The sequence below is a fragment of the Heterodontus francisci genome, unplaced genomic scaffold, assembly GCF_036365525.1.
Source record: "Heterodontus francisci isolate sHetFra1 unplaced genomic scaffold, sHetFra1.hap1 HAP1_SCAFFOLD_56, whole genome shotgun sequence".
Lineage (NCBI taxonomy): Eukaryota > Metazoa > Chordata > Chondrichthyes > Heterodontiformes > Heterodontidae > Heterodontus > Heterodontus francisci.
The window spans coordinates 6,214,644-6,231,688 of NW_027141174.1; the positions used below are offsets into that span (position 1 = coordinate 6,214,644).

The 17,045-nt window shown below is 42.6% G+C and overlaps 1 protein-coding gene across 1 annotated transcript; it reads left to right on the forward strand.

Annotated features, from left to right (window-relative positions):
- Positions 1-219: 219 nt before the first annotated feature.
- LOC137362387 (scavenger receptor cysteine-rich type 1 protein M130-like) lies at positions 220-12,298 on the forward strand. The gene is made up of 4 exons (XM_068026797.1): positions 220-423; positions 7,383-7,697; positions 10,231-10,355; positions 12,149-12,298. Exons 1-4 carry the CDS (start codon positions 261-263, stop codon positions 12,296-12,298), a joined length of 753 nt encoding a protein of 250 aa, XP_067882898.1. The 5' UTR covers positions 220-260.
- Positions 12,299-17,045: the final 4,747 nt, after the last annotated feature.

The following is a 17,045-nucleotide window of genomic DNA, read 5'->3' on the forward strand; positions in this document are numbered from 1 at the left end:
GAATAGTGCCAGATCTGTGATTAATCGGATGTGTATTGAAATATAAATATTTGTATTATTGTGATTATTAATGTATTATACTTATTATGATATAATACGCTTATTCAGATCACAGATCTCCTAGACTAACATCCGGAGACTCTCCATGCTCAGGCAGACTGGAGATCCAGTATGGTGAATACTGGGGAACAGTGTGTGACCTTGACTGGGATCTGAAAGACGCCAATGTGGTCTGTAGTCAGCTGCAGTGTGGAGTCGCCATGTCTGCACCAAGATATGCTCATTTTGGAGAGGGCATTGGGCTCATACGGAGTGATATCTTTGAATGCATCGGAAACGAGACAAGTTTATTGGACTGCCGTCTTTTTGAAGGAACTCAGCAGGAGTGCAGCCATCGGAACGATGCCAGTGTGATCTGTTCCGGTGAGTACAGACTTACTGAAAAGCAGACAACTTCCTGCTTAATATTTGGAAAACTGAGGAAGGTGACATTGCCGTCTTTCTGTCTAAAAGGTTCATATTTAAACGAGTCATTTTCGTTTACGATTACTGCTGTAGGTCTGGTGTAACGTGGTTCAAGATACCCACAATAGTTGATCAACAAGATGTTTCTAAATCCGAACATTATTCTGCAAGAAGCAGAATTTCCGCAAGTTTATTTATCACTGCACCGAATGTATATCTATAATTGCATATTGGCTGCAACAGTCGGGAGTTGACTAAATTAACATGCACTGGCCAATTTAGATACTTTAATGTGAGCACCACGAATGATCCGACATTTCAATAGCCTTTCAACCCTCCCTGCCCACGTTAACACTTACAGGGTATAAACGAACGGCTGTTCTTTAGCACTGCTCAGTGCAATCAGGCCTGAATTGAAAGATTGCAAAGTTAATTTATAGAATGTGTGCATTTTATACGCTAAATATGACAGGATCAGACACATATCCACATGATCAGTACAGAGCTTTCAGTTGCACCAGCCTACTCGAGCATTCAATCAGATCATACTTGATATGTTCCTCAAGTCTCTTTACCTGGCTTTGAACCAGATTCCTTGATACACCGAGCTAACAAAAATCGGTCAATATTAGTCTTGAAAATTTAGATTGGATGCAACATCCACAGCTCTTTACTTTGGGAGTTGTTAGGGAATGTTCCAGATTTCCACTACAATTATATAAAAATGTATTTCCTGTTTGTTCTCTGAGGCCCAACTATCTTCTGGTGCTTGGTCCGTTACCTGCCCACCATCAAAATGTCAGAAGTTGGGCAAATTGCTGCTGATTGCATGATCTTTAGTTCCATTCATAATTACTCGAATAAGGAAACAATTCATGCCCACTTACATCAAGATCAGGACATTATTTAGACTTGGGTATATAAGTAGAAAGTAACACACTCACCACCTCCATGTCAGGTAATTACTATCTCTGACAAGAGAGAGAATAACACCTCCCCTAGCTATTATAATCAGTGAATTCACTACCACTGTCAAATCCTGCTGGGTTTTGTCAGTGACAGGGAACCTCACCATTCAGAAAAATGCTGAGGCGACGGGAGCATGTCAGATGATGGGTATTCTGTGGCAAGTAGCTCACCTGCAGAATTCCCAAAGACTTTCCTGCTGCTGAACGGCATAGGCTAAGAATGTTAAAGGACAAGGCTCTTCCACATTTCAGGGAACCCACCCACAGTTTCGGTAATCCTTCTTCATAATGAGAGGAGGCAGTGGCGTGGTGCTAATGTCACTGGACTATCAATCCAGAGGCCCAGGCTAATGCTGGGGACACTGGTTCAATTCCCACCACCGCAGCTAGTGGAATTTAAATTCAGTTAATTAATATGGAATTGAAAACTAGTCTCAGTAATGGTGACCATGAAACTATTGTCGATTGTCATTAAAAGAAAATCTTTCTCATTAATGTCCTTCGTGGAGGAAATCTGCCATTCTTACTGGTCTGCCCTAGATGTGATTCCAGAAAAACAGCAATGTGGTTGGTTCTTAATTTTCCTCTGACATAGCCGAACAAGCCACTCACTTGTGAAGGGCAACTAGGCATGAACAACGAATGCTCACCTTGCCAGCGACACCCACATCTCATGATTGATTAAGAAAACAGAAACACTTGAAGCCAAGGAATCATTGCAGTATAATAAAAACAAGAAATGCTGGTCCCGCTCAGCAGGCCTGGCAGCATCTGTGAAAAGAGAAGCAGAGTTAACGTTTCGGGTCAGTGATCCTTCTTCAGAACTCCAGTATCCCTTATGCTGCATACTCTCCCTGGTCAATATATCCTTTTTAACAATGTATTGCCCACAGCTGAACACTACACCAGATGTGGCCAGACCAGGGTTTTTGTTTTGCCCCTGTAGCATCATTTCTCGCCCCTTGCATTCCAATCCTCTAGATATAAATCCCAGCATTCCATTAGTTGTTTTGATGTTCGTTCCCGTACTTGCCCATGAGCCTGAAGTCTCTTTTCCATGTGCTGCTTCCGGCTTTTCACCATTTAGAAAGTTCTGTAACCTTTTAAAGTCCAAATTGGACACCTCACAATTGCCAAACTTGAAATAGTTTTACACAGTTACTGATTTTTTTTGTTAAGTTATGCTTAAAATATACATGATTGCAATATGGCTGATTTTTTTCAATGGCAATATTGAATATGTCAATGATATGTGGCTTTCTATCCAGCCATCTAAATCATTACTAAATAGTGGAGGTTCCTGTGGGACGGCACTATCAGATCCTGCCAGTTAGGTTGTCTGCACATTATCCCTGCTGTCAGCCTCCTAAGCAGTTAATAATTTGCACTGAATCCAATGACCTTCAACTTTAGCCAACAATCAGTTATGAGGGATTTTCTTGAGTGCTTTCTGGAAGTTCATCTGAATAACATCCATTGAGCTTCCCCTGCCCTCTACTTTAGTTACCTTCACAAAACAATTGATCAGGTTCATCAGGCATGATCTACCTTTTACAAATCCATGCTGGCTCTCACTGATTGGCTGTAACTTTTCAAGGTGATCAGACACTCCATCTTTAAATGTATACTCTAGTAATTTCCTGACAATAGCTGTTAGGCTAACCAATCTATAATGTCCTCGTTTCCCTCGCTAACCTTTCTCAAATAGCCGTGTGACAATTGCAATTTTCTAATTACTGTCCCAGCAGTTTGATCTCAATCATTAACAAAGTGATGGAAGGTGTTGTTTACAGTGCTATCAAGCAGAATTTTCCAATAAATTACTCACTGATGTTCAGTTTGGGTTTTCTCGGACCATTCAGCTTCAGACCTCATTGCACCGTTTGTACAAACATGAATGAGAAAGATGAATTCCTGCAGTGAGATGAGAGTGACTGTCCTCGACGTCAGGGCAGCATGTGGCCACGTGTGGCAACAAGGAACCTTAATAAAAGTTCTGTCCATGTAAATACTGATGCACAGTAATTATGTATAATTCCTGCCATTTCCTTATTTTCATTTATATCACAACTGCCATTGTAATGAGACCACATTGCTCTTAATGACAATATATTTCTGAAGTTATTGTCAAAAATTTGTAGCTCTTGTGATCTGTTTTGTCATCCTTTGTTTTTCTTTGTATCGCTGCCATTCACGAGGATCTGAGCAATGTTGTTTTTTTGAATTTTTGCATGATTTTGATTTTGTTGTGTCTTGCATGCCGGTCTAGTATAGACAAGGTGGAGTTTTGAATTGGACCATTCAATGCGGTGGTCATTGAGTTGAGCTTGCTTGACGATAGCAGTCTTGTCCCATTCACTGCATTGGGGAAGCTATGGAGATCAATAAACACCATACTGTCCCCCTAACAGTGGCCTGTTCCTCAGTGAATATCTGGCATTTTCTACACAAGAAACGCACCAACACCTGCTCTGCCGCCAACATACCACCACCAGAACAGTAGTATGGATTGATTTGCCACGATGCACAATAGCTGACCAATCAGCAGCACGAACAATGGCATATACTGACCTATCATCTTCTTCTTTGGCCTCCTTATCTCGAGAGACGACGGATAAGCGCCTGGGGTGGTCAGCGGTGTGTGGAGCAGCGCCTGGACTGGCTATAAAGGCCAATTCCAGAGTGACAGGCTCTTGCACAGGTGCTGCAGAAAAATGTGTTTGTCGGGGCTGTTTCACAGTTGGCTCTCCCCTTACGCTTCTGTCTTTTTTCCTGCCAACTGCTAAGTCTTTTCGACTCACAACACTTTAGCCCCGCCTTTATGGCTGCCCGCCAGGGAATATAATTAACAGACCAATAACAGCCAGAACAAGAACATGTAACAACCTATCAGTAGTAAGATCCTGTCCACATTCCCGTTCTGCACTGCATATAAACGGACAGCTTCCACCAGATCCAATTATTTCTCCAGACAATGGACAGAGTGCACTGCCCAAAACGTCGAGGTCTGCCAATATTTCTAACAATTCTATTATCAAGAAAGCAACTGCTATTTTCAGCGCAAATGCACGTGATGTAAAACCGTAAAATGGTCTTACTCAAATGTTGCATCTTTCAATTATCCCTTTCCCTGTACTACCTAGATATACTACATTTCCAACTGTGCTCTACCCATTAACCCCGTCTCCCACCAACCTCCCCTCACCCATTTGCCAGTTTAAGGTTCCTGTAACAACCCTATTTATCCTTTATTCTGGGACCCTGATCCCAACCCGATTCAGGTGAAGCACATTCCAGCAGAATAGTTCTTTAATATCCCAGTACAGGTGACTGCGTCCCATAAAATTTAACACCTCTTTCCAACACCATAACCTTCAACCACGTGTTCATCTCCCTCATCTTTTTTTCTATGTCAATGTGCAAGCGGCTTGTATAATAATCCTTGAGATCTTCTTTTTTCTTTCAGCTCCTGGTACTCTCTGAAAAGAACCTCTTGCCTCCTCTTTCCCATGCTATCAGTCCATACATGGTCCACAAGGAATGGATATTTCCCCTCCATTCTTGCAATCTGCTTTGAGATATCCCTCACTTTGCACAAGTTGGGCAAATACTGTGTGGGAGTCTTAATACCCCAATTATTGAATCACTTAAAAGTATCACATTATGCTCCACTCCTCCTCCCGTTGAACTGCTTCCTATTCCAAGGTAACAAGGTCAACATTCTGGCTGTCCTTCTGACAGACTTTATCCTTATCCTCAGAAATAGCCAGTACATTGTTCCTGTTGGATAGATTCACTTTTTGCATATCCTCGATCTCCATCTCATATGGATTTCCATTACTGTGCACTATAAGCTGCAACAAACTCATTCTGATCCTGCAGCTCACTACAAGGTGTGATTGAAATCTGCAGCAAACTGTCCAATGCACCTCTTGCTCCCATTGGGGTTTCTCCAATTCCCACACCAGCTCTATGACCCTGAGCCAGAGAGTTTCCAGATAGAGACATCTGCTACAGACATGTTCCCTCAGGACAGTTCAGTTTCTCACAATTTCCAATATCCGGAAAAAAAACTGGTTTGCCAGAACTTAGTCTGTCTTTATTTTAGACGTAAAATTATGTGCAGTTGCTTTTTAGTTTGAAAGCTACTTTACTGGTTAGCTAAAGCCAAAACACGAAGCACTCACCAATTAACGTAATACTTATTTGCAACTTACCCACGCCCTCTCATACTCTGACCTAACAATTGCTTCACTGAAGGAGTTTCCCCTCTATTTGCCTGTTATCTGCCTCTCCCAATAGACTCTGCTGCTGCTGGCTGTGGTTCTGTTTTAAATCGGTGACTCCATTCACTTACTCAAGCTTAATAGACAAAACAAAGCACCTCCATCCAAACACACGCCCTCTACTATCTAGTAGGACAAGGACAGCAGATGGATGGGAACATCACCGCCTGAAATTTCCACTCCAAGGCACACACCATCCTGACTTGGAATTATATCATCATTCCTTCACTGTCCCTCGGTCAAAATCCTGGATCTCCCTTCCGAACAGCTCTGTGGGTGTAGCGAGAGTACATCGACGGCATTGGTACAAGAAGACGGCTCACCACAATCATTTCCAGGACAATTAGGGATGGATAGGAAATGCCAGCCTCGACAACACCCCATCCCCTGTGAAATAATAAAAAAAAGCATGTTCCCCCTCTTCTTACTCTTAGCAAATTCCAACTTCCCACTTTGTTCCTAATGAATTCAATCAACATTGTGAACTGTGTTTACGCTCTGTACCGTACCTGAAGTTTACTTACATCGGTCTTTTCGGGCACATTCAAGTTGCCACAGTTTAGACAGATTCCAGCTTACAGTATTTACCTCTATTCGGGCAATCACAGCTGATTAACTTCTCACTGCTCACCTGAATTGCACTGTTAACTGCTAACAATGAACTGCCTTGCAGTTTTTTTTTTTTTGAAGTTCAAGTTAAATTCTAAATGTTAAGGCCATATTTCAGTCTTAGCCACTAATTACCAAATTATAAACTTCCCACTCTGTTTATAACACATGCAGCAAAAGGTACAATTTTTGTTTACACCCTTTGCCTTAACTGTAACTGCCTAACAGCATTGCAGAAGAACATTCCACATGCAGACAATTGCAGTACAAAATGAAGGTCCTGACATCGGTTTCAAGGGCAAATAGAGTTGAGCAATAACTGCCACCTCTGCCAGAGATGCCCACATCCCTTAAAAAGAAATGCAGCTCCTAAATGGCCTTGTTTGATATTCGTTCTCCAAATATTCTATCGCGCATCTGTCAAACCCCTTAAACATTTTAAACACATCAACTAGATAAGCTCTAAAGTATCTAAATCTAATCTACGACAAACAAAGTTTATGCAACTTGTCTTCATAATGTAACGCTTTAAGCATTGTTGTCATTCTGGTGACTCTGTCCTGAACCACCTCCAAAGCAAATGGTTTTGTGAAGTGCGGTACCCAAAAGCGGCAACAAATACAACAGAAACATCACATCCTTCTGACTTCTATATTGCAAGACCCAAGAGATAGAGACCAACAATCTATTAACGTTTGCAAGAAGAGCTCTTAATTTTTGAGTGTTCATCCAACTTCTTAACGAGGTTCTGCAGTAATTATTGTGATGAAAGGACACAGACCTGAAACATAACTCTCTTGCTCACTCCACAGATGCTGCGAGACCTGCTCAGTATTTCCAACATTTTCTGATTTATTTCAGTTTCCAACATCCGCAGTATTTTGCTTTTGAGCTGCTGTAGTAATTTGAATTGTTTTGAATAGATAATTTGTGTAAAGTATGGATAGATGATCGTGGTAGATAAGATACAACTTTTTACCTATTTTCCGTTTTGCTGTTTCTATGTGGAGGATGATTTATAAATTATTTGGATCTGGATTTGTTTCCAATACAGGGAAACATGGACCCCGATTAGTTGATGGGATGAACAGATGCTCTGGAAGGGTGGAGGTGCTACACAGAGACCAGTGGTGGACGCTGTGTGACCTTTACTTTGATATGGAAGACGCCAACGTGGTCTGTGAGCATCTTCAGTGTGGGACAGGAAGCTCAGTCCCAGGAGGAGCTCACTTTGGGAAAGGAACCGGTCCAATGTGGAAGGAAAATTACAAGTGTCGGGGAAACGAGACGCGATTGTGGGATTGTCCTGTTTCATCCTGGGATCAATTTAGCTGCTCACATGAAAATGATGCCAGTGTCATCTGTACGGGTGAGTCATCTCAGTCAATTGAAGTTAAATGCACCAAATGTTCTACTGTCAAGCATCATTGACTATTTCCACAGGTCGCTGATTCACTAGTTTTTCTGATCCCATGCTTCCTTTGACACTAAGATCCTAAGATGTGTTTGTGGGTTTATTGGTCTGAATTAAATTACAAATGCATCCAAGAGCTTCACTCCAATAAACATTGAATGCATACAATGTCTCGTTATTAGTACTTATCGTCATATAATACCTCTTTCCGGGTAAATCTAGGGCATTATTCAAGGGCTATAGAATCAGCAAGATGCTCCCAGGACCACTGCCATAGAATGGAAATGTTGATCGAGCATTGAAACTGTTATCAATGTAGGCAATTCAAATATGAATTATCTGGAATTCTCAGCAAAGATCAGTTGTATAATAGAAAACACTGTGAACTTTATTCCAGCTAAATAGCGTGAGATAAATGTTAATTTCCATTTCACCAAGTGCAATAAAATTATAGTGAGTGAAGTAACTCGTTATTTCACCAATGTGCTATGTCTTGGATTATTTCACAAACTTGATGTAAATTACAATTCTGCCAGTTTCCAGGATTACATTTATCTCTCAGCCAGCACCCTCATATAACAGATTATCTGCTCAGTTATCTGATCACTGTATGTGGGACATTGCTCTATGCAAAAGTGCTCCCACATTTCACAATTTAAAATATAGGTAATAAAAACAGTAAGTGCTGGAAATACTCAGAAGATCTGGCAGCATGTATGTTGAGTGAAACAATATCAACCTTTCATTTTGCGGATCTTTAATCTGAACATAGAGATTTAACAGTTGTTAAAGAAAGGGGAAAGCAAGGAAAGAACAAAAGGAATAGGCTGCGATATGGTAGAAGACAGGAGAGACTAAATGGCAAAAGGGACAATGCAAAGCAAATAGATTTGGAATGGGCCAAGTAAAAAGCACATTTATAGGTGTACATTGGAAGTAGGAAAAGGGGTAAGGAATAAGATCTGAATTTGCTGAACTCAGTGTTGAATCACAAACGTTGTAAGGAAGCTCGTGGAATGATGAAGTGCTGTTCCACAAACTTATGTTAACCTTCATTGGGAATGTGTAGGGGAAAGTGGATGGAGAGGTCAGAGTTGGAGTTGAATAAAGAATGAAAATGATAGGCAACTGGAAGCTGAAGGTAAAGCTTGCAGACTGAACAAAGGTGTTTTGCAGACTAATCACTTAATTGTGTTTGGTCTGCCAATGTAAAGGAGATAGCATCATGATTAGTCAATAGAGTAAATGCAGGATACTAACGAAGAAGCATTACAAGTAAATCGCTGTTTCACTTGGAAGCAGTGCTTGGGGGCTTGGGTGTGAGAAAAGTACACGTAACTGGGAAGTGGCAGCATCTCCCGCGCTTTCATGGAATGCTCCTGTGGGAAGGGGTGCTGAGAATGATTGCAGAGTGCATCAGGATGTCACAGAGCGAATGGTCCCTTCAGAATGTTAAAAGTGGAGGGAAGGGGAAGATGTGCTTGGTCATGGCATCACATTGAAGGTGGTGGAAATGGTGGAAGATCATGTGTTGAATATGGAAGCTGGTGGAGTGGAAGGTGAGAAGAAGCAGAATCCTTTCATGGTTCTGGGAAGGGGGAAAGGGTGAAAGCAGAAGTATGGAAAATGGAATGGACGTGCTTGAGGGCCCAATCAACTATGGTGGGTGGATGAGGACGTGAGGAGAGTCCTTGGTTGAGGGGAAAGGAAGACATATCTGGAAGCACTGGTATGGAAGGTTGCATCACCAGACAGATACAATGCAGGTGGAGAAAGTGGAAGAATGTGATAGATTTATTAGAGGAAACGGGGTGTGAGGAATCATAAACAAGGTAACTGTGAGAGTCACTGGGCTTACCCTTTATATTGGTTAATAACCTATCCCCAGAATCAGAAACAGAGATGTTGAGGAAGGGAATGGAAGAATTGAAGATGGACCATGTGAAGATAAGGAGGAGAAATTGGAAGAAACGTTGATGATATTGTCAAGTGTAGGGCGAGAGCAGGAAATATCAGTACATGTGGAGAGGAGGACAACCTTCAGTCCGGCGGGTCTGTCACCTACTGCATTAGTGACTGCAAATCAAAAGTGCTTCATTGCCTGTGAGGCGATTTAAGACGTTATCGGAAGCATTGTGTCAACTTACACTTGTCTGTTTCTCTCCATATTGGTTAAAAGGAACTGTCATCTGTCAGGAGCCATTTAAAATCCCTGTTCCACCCTTCAATCTCATCACTTATCTATAGGCAGTATTTGCCGCGCTCAACCCCACTTAATTTTACCCTTTTTGCTCAGTGTAGTCAGCGGAAGCTACTCGGTATGCCACTAAAATGTATTTACTGAGAAAAGGTAATGGTGAATAATATCTTCTGACAAGCCTTCTGGACAATGATGACAGAAATAGTAACCATGAACATTAATAACTTTTCTGGTGGCAGTAAATTATGAGACATTTTGCTTCCATTCTCAATGTGTTTAATATTGTAGATGAAAATTGGTCACTAAGGCTGACGAACGGAGGCAGCCAATGTGATGGGCGAGTGGAGATTTACCACACCGGCAGCTGGTGGAGATTTCAGGATAGACTCTGGACCCTGAATGATGCCAACGTGGTCTGCACACAGCTGGGCTGCGGTGAAGCGACAGCCGCTTATAACTATTCAAAGGACGGAGAGAGTGAAGGACCCGTCTGGGTGAATGATGTCCAATGTGAAGGAAACGAATTGCAGCTCCAGAACTGCAGCTTATTCACATTGAATTCGTCTCTCACTGACAGTATGGATGTCGGGGTTCTGTGTTCAGGTGAACAAATTCTTCACTGCTTTTACAAAAACATAAAAGTGAAATGTCTAATCTGCTGAGAAAAGCGATAATATAGGTTACTTGTTCCTGGGTGTCTCAAACCAGTAATTTCACTATAGGAGAAGGGGTGAGGATGGTGGGTGGTGGGGGAGCTGGGGCTGGATGGCGTGGTGTGCAGAGAGAGAGGACACGGACACAATTAACCAGCAAGAACTTTTTTTGACAGAACTTTCAGTAAGCATTCATCAAAAGAAGTTTAACAGGAGTGCAATTAGACAAAAAACTGACACAGAGCCAAACACAGAGATGTTTCCGGTGGAAATTCTGATCTGGGGTTTAGATGGTTAAAAGCAAGACTGAAAGTTGTCGGGGATGGAAGTGCGTAATGTACAAGAAGGTAGATTCAGAGAAAAGCAGAGCTCTTGAAATGATTCAGGCTGGAGGCGGTTATACGGATGCCAGGGGGAGCGCATGAAGGTGTCTGAACATGAAGATCATAACTAACAACTCGAGGCATTGGTGGCTGGGAAACCAGTGAATGCAGTGGCGCTCCTGAGAGAGGCTTCATGTAGGGCAGGCAACAAAACTTTGGATGAGCTGATGTTCCTGGAGGGTGCAGGATGGGTGATCACCCAGGAGAACATTGAAATATTCGGTTTTGCAGGCAACAAAGCATGGGTGAACATTTCAGCAGCAGATGGGCTGAGGCAGGAAGGAGGGTGAATGATGATAGAGGTGAAAGATAACGGCCTTGTGATAAAGAGAATATGAAATTGGAATTTAGTTTAGTTTAGTTTAGAGATACAGCACTGAAACAGGCCCTTCGGCCCACCGAGTCTGTGCCGACCATCAACCACCCACTTATACTAATCCTACACTAATTCCATATCCCTACCACATTCCCACCTGTCCCTCCCATCTCCCTATACTAGGGACAATTTATAATGGCCAATTAACCTATCAACCTGCAAGTCGACACGCAGATACTGCATATTGCAAAGCTGATGTTTAAGAGTAGTACATCTGGAGGTTACATTCTCCATTATTAAGCCGAAGTAATAAATAGGGTAGATTGAACAAATTCTAGCCTTGCTAGTGACACCCACAACCCCTGCAAGAATTAAAAATAAAACAGAAAGGCACGGTGACATCTGGCCATCTGTCTGGCAATATAATCCTGAATGGATCAATCGCATAAAGCATCATAGGGTCCTACTCTTCTTCACTAAAACCATGCATTAGACGAAGATCATCCAGGAAGGCAAAGAAAACGCACAGCATATCTTCTCCATCATAAATCTTCACCCTGAACCACTCCCCTGCCTCGTCCACCCTCAAATCCAAAAATAAGTGAGAGGAGCTCGTGGACCTTTTGTTACAACGTTCAAAAATATCTGTTCAGTCGCCTTGCACTATTTTCCTTCCTTCCCCAACCCACCAGGCCTAACTTCCTAACTGTTCCCCACCCACTCCAAACCATCACCCTGAATTCGCATTTCTTGTTCCTCTACTTGACACTTCAAGCTCTCTCTGAACGATAGGTGACGTGGCAGGAGCGGGTAGAGAAGTCATTGCAGGTAAATTTCTGACTATGACTGTGTAGATAAGACTAGAACCAGCTGAGTGTAGTCGCACCCAGCCGGGTGATAATGGAGAAGGGTTGGAGCAGAATTTTATGATCATTCACATCAAAAGCTGTTTGCAAGTCAAGAATAAGGAGGAGGCATCGTTTAGATTTGTAACAATCACTTAGGATGTCATTTATGACTTTGATAAGAGTTGTTTTGGTCTTGTGGTGTGGCTATAAATCTGATTTGAGGAACTGAAACATGCAGATTCATAAAAGATGAGCATGGATTTGGGAGGCGACAACACATTCAAGGACTTTGGCGAGGTACGAACAGTTAAATTGAGTTTTTTGACAAGGTGACCAAACAGGTGGATGAGGGTAATGCCGTGGATGTGGTCTATATGGATTTCAGTAAGGCGTTTGATAAAGTTCCCCACGGTAGGCTATTGCAGAAAATACAGAAGTATGTTATTGAAGGTGAATTAGTGCTTTGGATCAGAAATTGGCTAGCTGAATGAAGGCAGAGGGTGGTGGTTGATGGTAAATGTTCATCCTGGAGTATAGTTTCTAGTGGTGTACCGCAAGGATCTGTTTTGGGGCCACTGCTGTTTGTCATTTTTATAAATGACCTGGATGAGGGTGTAGAAGGGTGGGTTAGTAAATTTGCGGATGACACGAAGGTCGGTGGAGTTGTGGATAGTGCCGAAGGATGTTGCAAGTTACAGAGGGACATAGATAGGCTGCAGAGCTGGGCTGAGAGATGGCAAATGGAGTTTAATGCGGAAAAGTGTGAGGTGATTCACTTCAGAAGGAGTAACAGGATGTTGATGAAATCCACATCTTGCTGCCTACATCTTATTTCTACTAAACTACTGAACGCACACATTCTCTTCCTGGTCCCCATGTTAGCTAACAATATTAACGATTCTCTCTCTCTCTTCAGGTTCAGCCCCCTCCCCTTCAAATCATCTGTCATCACACACCTCTTTTCAGAAAGGAACCATTGACCACCTGTACATGCAAATTACTGTCCCAGATCTAGAACATAGAACATAGAACATTACAGCGCAGTACAGGCCCTTCAGCCCTCGATGTTGCGCCGACCTGTGAAACCATCTGACCTACACTGTTCCATTTTCATCCATATGTCTATCCAATGACCACTTAAATGCCCTTAACGTTGGCGAGTCTACTGTTGCAGGCAGGGCGTTCCACGCCCCGACTGCTCTCTGTGTAAAGAAACTACCTCTGACATCTGTCCTATATCTATCACCCCACAACTTAAAACTATGTCCCCTCCTGTTTGCCATCACCATCCGAGGAAAAAGGCTCTCACTGTCCACCCTGTCCAACCCTCTGATTATCTTATATGTCTCTATTAAGTCACCTCTTCTCCTCCTTCTCTCGAACGAAAACAACCTCAAGTCCCTCAGCCTTTCCTCGTAAGACCTTCCCTCCATACCAGGTAACATCCTAGTAAATCTCCTCTGCACCTTTTCCAAAGCTTCCACATCCTTCCGATAATGCGGTGACCAGAACTGCACGCAATACTCCAGGTGCGGCCGCACCAAAGTTCTGTACAGCTGCAGCATGACCTCGTGGCTCCTAAACTCGATCCCCCCACTAATAACAGCTAACACACCATATGCCTTCTTAACAGCTCTATTAACCTGGGTGGCAACTTTCAGGGATTTATGTACCTGGACACCAAGATATCTCTGCTCATCTACACTACCAAGAATCTTCCCATTAGCCCAGTATTCTGCAATCCTGTTACTCCTTCTGAAGTGAATCACCTCACACTTTTCCGCATTAAACTCCATTTGCCATCTCTCAGCCCAGCTCTGCAGCCTATCTATGTCCCTCTGTAACTTGCAACATCCTTCGGCACTATCCACAACTCCACCGACCTTCGTGTCATCCGCAAATTTACTAACCCACCCTTCTACACCCTCATCCAGGTCATTTATAAAAATGACAAACAGCAGTGGCCCCAAAACAGATCCTTGCGGTACACCACTAGAAACTATACTCCAGGATGAACATTTACCATCAACCACCACCCTCTGCCTTCATTCAGCTAGCCAATTTCTGATCCAAAGCACTAATTCACCTTCAATAACATACTTCTGTATTTTCTGCAATAGCCTACCGTGGGGAACTTTATCAAACGCCTTACTGAAATCCATATAGACCACATCCACGGCATTACCCTCATCCACCTGTTTGGTCACCTTGTCAAAAAACTCAATTTAACTGTTCGTACCTCGCCAAAGTCCTTGAATGTGTTGTCGCCTCCCAAATCCATGCTCATCTTTTATGAATCTGCATGTTTCAGTTCCTCAAATCAGATTTATAGCCACACCACAAGACCAAAACAACTCTTATCAAAGTCATAAATGACATCCTAAGTGATTGTTACAAATCTAAACGATGCCTCCTCCTTATTCTTGACTTGCAAACAGCTTTTGATGTGAATGATCATAAAATTCTGCTCCAACCCTTCTCCATTATCACCCGGCTGGGTGCGACTACACTCAGCTGGTTCTAGTCTTATCTACACAGTCATAGTCAGAAATTTACCTGCAATGACTTCTCTACCCGCTCCTGCCACGTCACCTATCGTGTCACCGAAGGATCTATCCTTCGACACCTCATTTCTCATTTGCATGCGGCCTTTCAGTGATATCCGCAAAAACAACCTTAGTTTCCACATGTATCTCACACAGTATCCAACTCTCCCTTCCATCCAACTCTCTTGATCCATCCACAGCCTGTACACTGTCAGAATTCCAGTCTGACATTCAGTCCTGCATCAGCAGAAAATTCCACCAACTCAGTGTTCAAAAGATAGAAACCATCAGTACCCCTTACATCTGTTCCCTTGCCACAAACCCCATTTCTCTCGATGCCAACTGTGTGTGACTCAGGCAGACTGCTTGTGATCTTTGAATTATATTTGACCCCGACGTGAGTTCCCTATCACATGATTAACACTGTCTATTTTCACCTCCATTGCATCACCCGACTTTACCCTTATCTCGTCTTGTCGATTGCTTTGTTCCTCTAGACTCGATTATTCTAATGCACTCCTGGCTTGCTTCCCTCATTACAACCTCTGCAAAATCTGCTGTCTCGACCAAGTGCCAAACAGCCATCTGCCCTGTACTCGCTGACCTACATTGTTCAGCAATGCGCGATTTTAAAATTCTCATCCTATTTTCAAATCCCTTCTTCACTTCACAGCGCCTGTCTTTGCAATCGCCTCCAGTCTGACAGCTCCCAGTTCTGGCTTCGTGAGCATTCCTGATTTTAATCGCGCAGCATTTTCGGCCGTGCCTTTAGCTGCGGAGGTCACACGCTGTAGAATTACTTCCTTAAATTTCTCTGCATGGCAACTCCTCTTTCCTGCTTTCAGACGCTCCATAAGAACTAACTCTTTGACTAAGATTTTGGTTATCTTTCCCAATGTATTTTTTGGTGCTCCATACTAAAATGTCTTTGATATCACTGCTGTATCGCGCCTTGGGATGTTTTATCACATCAACGGCGCTAGATAAATGCAATTCACTTGTTATTCAAAGTAAAGGAAATAGGAGAGGGCATTAAATGTCTGAACAAGATAACAAATAAGGGTAATTTACATGTACCAGGAACAGATACAGTTATATAACATGAGTATAAATTGACTGTCACTCGTGCGAGCGATTGCCTGCACAACAACGCACATAGTGTTTAACACATAAAAGGGAACTGGAGACCATAACTTGTCAAAGCCAGATGTAGAAGGCTATCTGAACCATTTATGTTCTTTGCATTCAATGTAAGAAGTAAGTGTAAACAATTCCGTTGTTTAGTATTATTTACCTGTCAAAGGCACATTTAACGAGTACTTTTTTTAAGCTGGTGATGGTGCAATGATTGTATTGAGTGATGAGGTGAATGTCTATTGGAAGTATAATCCTCCTGTACTGTTGTCCAATAGACCACGTGCAGTTAAGGCTGTCAGACGGTGGAAGCCGATGAACTGGCCGAGTGGAGATTTATTACAATGGGACCTGGGGCTCAGTTTGCGATGATGCCTGGGATTTGGCAGACGCTGACGTGGTTTGCAAACAGCTGGGTTGTGGAAAGGCAATGGACCTGGCGGTTCCTGCATCTTGTGGACCAGTCACAGGGCTAGTTTGGTTGGATGAACTGAAGTGTTCCAGTAGCGAATCGTTTCTCTGGGAATGTCCCTCAGCATCGTGGGGTAACCATGACTGTTCTCATAAAGAAGATGTGAGGATCATGTGTTCAGGTAAGGATGCTTCGATGTGCCAATTTTCCTTAGTTTTGTGCACGTGGCTTCACAGGGAAGATATGACATCGAATTACATACAATGGACAGCACAGAATCTGGCCATTCGCCCTAACTGTTCAATGTGGTGTTTATGTTGTCCACGTGTATCGCCCCACATTACTGCATCTAACCCTTTTTGCATATCCACCTACTTATTTCTCCCTCTTGTATCTTTTGAGCTTTACCTTAAAGGCATCAGTGCTAATCATCTCAACCATTGCATGTGTTCAGAATTCAAAATTCAAACCACTCCCTGGGTAAAAAAAAACAAGTTCTCCTGAATTTCTTATTAGATGTATTCATGATTATCCTATATTTATAATTGCTAGCTTCGATCTCTGTCACTCTATAAGTGTTTAGTGCCTCTGTATCACGAGAGCTCTTTGCCGCTTTACATCATTTTCACTCTTATTGTACAAGAAATGCGTGGCCTCTTTATTCTTCCTATCAGCACTGACCACCTTAGACTTACCTGGATTCAACTCATTTGGCGATTGTATGCCCATTCGACCTGCTTATTATCGTATTCCCATATTTTGTCTCTGTCTTTCGTAGTGTTAACTATATCCCCATATTGCTGCCATCTTA